Below are 4,824 nucleotides of genomic sequence, written 5' to 3' on the forward strand. Positions count from 1 at the left end.
AGCAAAGGAACCGACTAACCGAAGAGAGATTCCAAAAGAATGAGATAGAGCTAAGGAATCAGAGGGCACACTTGCAAAACATTGAGACTCAAGTGGGGCAACTTGCTCAACTATTCTCTGAAAGACAACCAGGTGGCCTTCCAAGCAACACAGTAAACAACCCGAATGCAGCTGTAAATGCAATCACCTTGAGGAGTGGCAGAACCACTATGGTTACCGAACCAACCTCAGAACCAGTGGCCACGGAAAAGGAGACTGAGATTCCTGAAGAGGTGCAAGAGAGGCTAGTCCCAGCAAGTACCGCACGACCAAAGAAACCAGTCAGAACCTATATTCCTCAAATTCCTTATCCAGCGCGTTTGATGAAAGAAAGGTTGGAGGCTCAATACGGAAAATTCCTCGAGCTATTCAAGCAACTCCACATCAACATTCCATTCGTTGAAGCACTTTCACAAATGCCAAAATATGCCAAATTTTTGAAAGATGTTCTTACCAATAAGAGGAAGTTTGAGGAGCTATCTCAAGTCACTTTGAACAAAGAATGTTCAACCATTCTACAAAACAAGCTTCCAGAAAAAATGACTGATCCAGGGAGTTTTACTATTCCTTGCCTAATAGGAAGTTTGTCTGTTAGCAATGCCCTAGCCTATCTAGGAGCCAGTATCAATTTGATGCCTTATGCGGTTTTTGCAAAACTAGGGATAGGTGAACCAAAAACCACCCGCATGAGCATCCAGTTAGCCGATCATTCCATAAAATACCCTCGGGGCATTGTTGAGAACATGCTAGTCAAAATTGACAAGTTCGTGTTCCTAGTAGATTTTGTGATCCTCAACATGGATGAGGACAAGAATATTCCCCTCATATTAGGAAGACCCTTCCTAGCCACGGCTAGAGCACTCATTGATGTTTGCACGGGCAAGCTAACTCTTAGAGTAAATGATGAGCAGGTCACATTCGACATAGGTAGATCCATGCAACACCCACAACACAATGATGATTCACTTTATTGCATCGATGTTATTGATTCTGTTGTGAGTTTCCATGTGAGGAATTCCGCCATCTCGAATGCTCTTAATACACAAATTCTCGAAAAACCTATCTCTGAACCCATTCGAGAGGATCACATCGTCGAAGAAGTCATCAAATTGGAGGACCAAGAAACGTCTTTACCACAAGAAGTTTTCGAGGTTGTCGATCTCAAACTTGAAACCAAAGCTAAACCATCCACTGAGGAACCACCAACCTTGGAGTTAAAAGAACTACCAGATCACCTAGAATATGCTTTCTTGGAAGGTGAATCTCAACTCCCTGTGATCATCTCAGCTAACTTGTTGATTGACGAGAAGAAAAAGTTGCTCGATGTTCTCAAACTTCATAAGAAAGCCATCGCATGGAAAATTATGGATATCAAAGGAATTAGTCCTTCTTTCTGCACCCATAAAATCCTCATGGAGGAAGACTACAAACCTGTAGTTCAATATCAAAGGCGTTTGAAAACATGCAAGATGTCGTGAAGAAAGAAGTAATCAAACTCCTTGATGCAGGGTTAATCTACCCTATCTCTGATTCACCTTGGGTAAGCCCAGTTCAAGTTGTACCCAAGAAGGGAGGAATGACTGTGGTAATGAACGAGAAAGATGAGCTCATACCAATGAGAACTGTCACAGGCTGGAGGGTTTGCATCGATTATCGCAAGCTTAATGACTCCACAAGAAAGGATCATTTTCCACTCCCTTTCATTGATCAAATGCTTGAACGTTTGTCTGGAAAAATGTTCTATTGCTTTCTTGACGGTTTTTCCGGTTATTTTCAAATTCTCATTGCTCCTGAAGATCAGGAAAAGACTACATTCACATGCCCTTATGGCACATTTGCCTACCGGCGAATGCCCTTTAGGCTATGCAATGCACCTGCTACCTTTCAGCGTTGCATGGTAGCCATTTTCCACGAGATGATCGAGCACTCAATGGAAGTCTTTATGGATGATTTTTCTGTTTTCGGAGACTCTTTTGATCATTGTCTTAAGAATTTAGAAAAAATGTTGACAAGATGTGAAGAAGTAAATCTAGTTCTTAAGTGGGAAAAATGTCATTTCATGGTTCGTGAAAGCATCGTTCTCGGTCACAAGATCTCTCAAGCTGGACTTGAAGTTGACAGAGTGAAAATCGAAACATTTTCCAAACTCCCACCTCCAACATCTGTCAAAGCAACCAGGAGTTTTCTTGGTCATGCGGGTTTTTACCGCCGCTTCATAAAAGATTTTTCTAAAATCTCTCGACCAATGACCCAACTCCTTGAAAAAGATGCACCATTATTTTCTCTGATGAATGTTTGAAAGCTTTCAACTTTTTGAAAGATAAACTTGTCAATGCTCCGATTATGGTTGCTCCAGATTGGACATGGCCTTTCGAAATCATGTGTGACGCAAGCGATTTTGCTGTAGGAGCAGTTCTAGGCCAAAGGAAATATAAGCATTTTCACCCAATCTACTACGCCAGCAAGACTCTCAACGATGCACAAGAAAATTACACAACCACCGGAAAGGAGTTGTTGGCCGTAGTGTTTGCATTCGACAAATTCAGATCTTATCTTGTTCTTTCAAAAACCATCGTTTACACCGACCACGCAACCATTCGCTATCTTTTCAACAAGCAAGATGCAAAGCCTCGACTAATCCGCTGGGTCTTGCTACTTCAAGAATTTGATATCGAAATTCAAGATAAAAGAGGTGCAGAAAATGTCGTTGCCGATCATCTTTCGCGTTTGGAGTGCTTAGCTTCACACGAACTACTAGGGTCTCACATAAATGACAATTTCTCCCATGAGGTTCTTATGCACATTCAAACGATTCTGAAAGAAGAAGAAGATGAGTGCCCTAGGTTTGCCGATTATGCAAACTATTTAGCATGTGGTATCATGCGAAAAGGTTTAACACACCAGGAACGTAAAAAATTCTTTTCTGATCTCAAGTATTATTTTTGGGAAGATCCACAACTGGTCAGGATCGGAGCCGATCAAGTCGTTCGTCGATGTGTGTTCAGAGATGAAGCAACCAAAATCCTCCAACATTGTCATGAAGGACCCACAGGTGGACATCATGGGGTCACATCCACCGCAAAGAAGGTGTTTAATGTCGGTTTCTTCTAGCCCACCATCTTTCGAGATGCTCATGACCTTGTAAAATCTTGTGATGCATGCCAACGGGCAAGCAACATTTATGCACGAGATGAAATGCCTCAAAAGGCCATACAAGTTTGTGAAGTGTTCGATGTTTAGGGGATTGACTTTATGGGACCATTCCCGACTTCATTTGGAAATCGGTATATCCTAGTTGCTGTTGATTATGTTTCAAAATGGTTAGAAGCTCAGGCTTTACCCACCAACGGTGCTAGGGTAGTTGTCAAATTCCTTAAGAAGCTGTTTTCACGATTCGGTACCCCAAAAGCTTTAATTAGTGATCGAGGGACCCACTTTTGCAATGCCCAAATGGAAAAAGCCTTATCTCGCTATGGTGTCCACCACATATTTTCAACATCATACCACCCACAAACCAGTGGGCAAGTTGAAGTCACTAACCGGGGCATTAAGCGTATTCTTGAGAAAACAGTAGGGCAAAATCTAAAGAATTGTTCTGAAAAGCTAGATGATGCATTATGGGCTTTGCGAACCGCTCATAAAACTCCTATCGGTACCACACCGTTTAGGTTGATTTATGGAAAAGCTTGTCATCTTCCTGTGGAATTGGAGCACCGAGCTTACTTGGCATTAAAAGCCGTTAATCTCGACTTAGTCGATGCGAGCGAGACTCGATTCATGCAAATTCATGAGCTAGAGGAATTAAGAAATCAAGCTTATGTGAATTCCATAATCTACAAGGAACGCACTAAGTTGTTACACGATAAGCGTTTGAAAGAACACAAAGATTTCAAAACGGGTGATCGTGTTTTGCTTTACAACTCTAGGTTGTGTTTATTTCCTGGAAAACTTAAATCTCGTTGGTCTGGCCCATACTTGGTAAAGAAAGTTTTTGATTACGGGACCGTTGAAATCGAAAATGGAGATGGTCAGTCATTTAAAGTAAATGGTCATCGTTTAAAACTCTATGTTGATGGACAAACCGGAACCGTCTCGGAGGTAATGCTCCTCCATTCCAAGAACCCTTGAAAGAAAGTCTCGGGTCTAGCCAGGACCCTTAACCAAAAACGTGGCACTTGCACATAGATTTTGCTTTAAAAAAAACAAAAAAACAAAAAAGAAAAAAAAAAACTCTTTTTCGGGAAATGTCTAGACAATTTTCAGCGTATTTGGGGTACTAGTTGTTCCGTGCCCAGTCTAGACGTTATATTATCTTATTTTTATAACTTTTATTTTTTTTATGTTTGTTTGGATGGTTGTTGCCTCTTTCGTTGAAACATCTACCTGGAAGACAAGTGTGGATTTCGGATGCAGCCCTACGTCGCCGACATATAGGGGAGTTACTTTTCATCCTTTCCCTACATTGCATTGCATTTTTATATATCTTTTCACATTGAGGGCAATGTGAAATTCAAGTGTGGGGAGGGGTTTACTTAAACTTTGTTTTTGTCCAATAAAATATTTTCGAAACCCTCCAAATTTTAATTTTTGTGTCAAATAAAAAAAAGAAGAATATTAATAAAAATAATAAATAAAAGACCGTTAAACCTTTAATAAGTTTTTGACAAAACCATGGGTTAAGGTTGTTTTTCGAAAAAGTGCTCGTACAAACCAACCACTGAATCAACTTTAATTTAATGTGAACACCGAAAATATGGTTTGTATTTCTTGAGAAAAACTTTATGC

The 4,824-nt window shown here is 40.5% G+C and overlaps 1 protein-coding gene across 1 annotated transcript; it reads left to right on the forward strand.

The window, feature by feature from the left end:
- Window positions 1-209: 209 nt before the first annotated feature.
- On the forward strand, window positions 210-1,517 carry LOC143559945 (uncharacterized). The gene is made up of 2 exons (XM_077048365.1): window positions 210-705; window positions 820-1,517. The coding sequence occupies exons 1-2, from the start codon at window positions 210-212 to the stop codon at window positions 1,515-1,517; spliced, it is 1,194 nt and encodes a 397-aa protein (XP_076904480.1).
- Window positions 1,518-4,824: the final 3,307 nt, after the last annotated feature.

Source organism: Bidens hawaiensis, unplaced genomic scaffold (genome assembly GCF_021521415.1).
Source record: "Bidens hawaiensis isolate Kalapana, Puna unplaced genomic scaffold, B.hawaiensis_p1.1 tig00020125_1, whole genome shotgun sequence".
NCBI lineage: Eukaryota > Viridiplantae > Streptophyta > Magnoliopsida > Asterales > Asteraceae > Bidens > Bidens hawaiensis.

What these genes read in the sequence shown, in the direction of transcription:
- LOC143559945 (XM_077048365.1), top strand. Translation starts at nt 210, where the DNA reads ATGGTTACCGAACCAACCTCAGAACCAGTGGCCACGGAAAAGGAGACT. An exon ending in TTTTGCAAAACTAGGGATAG is followed by an intron (nt 706 to 819) that starts GTGAACCAAAAA and finishes TGTTCCTAGTAG; the next exon opens with ATTTTGTGATCCTCAACATG.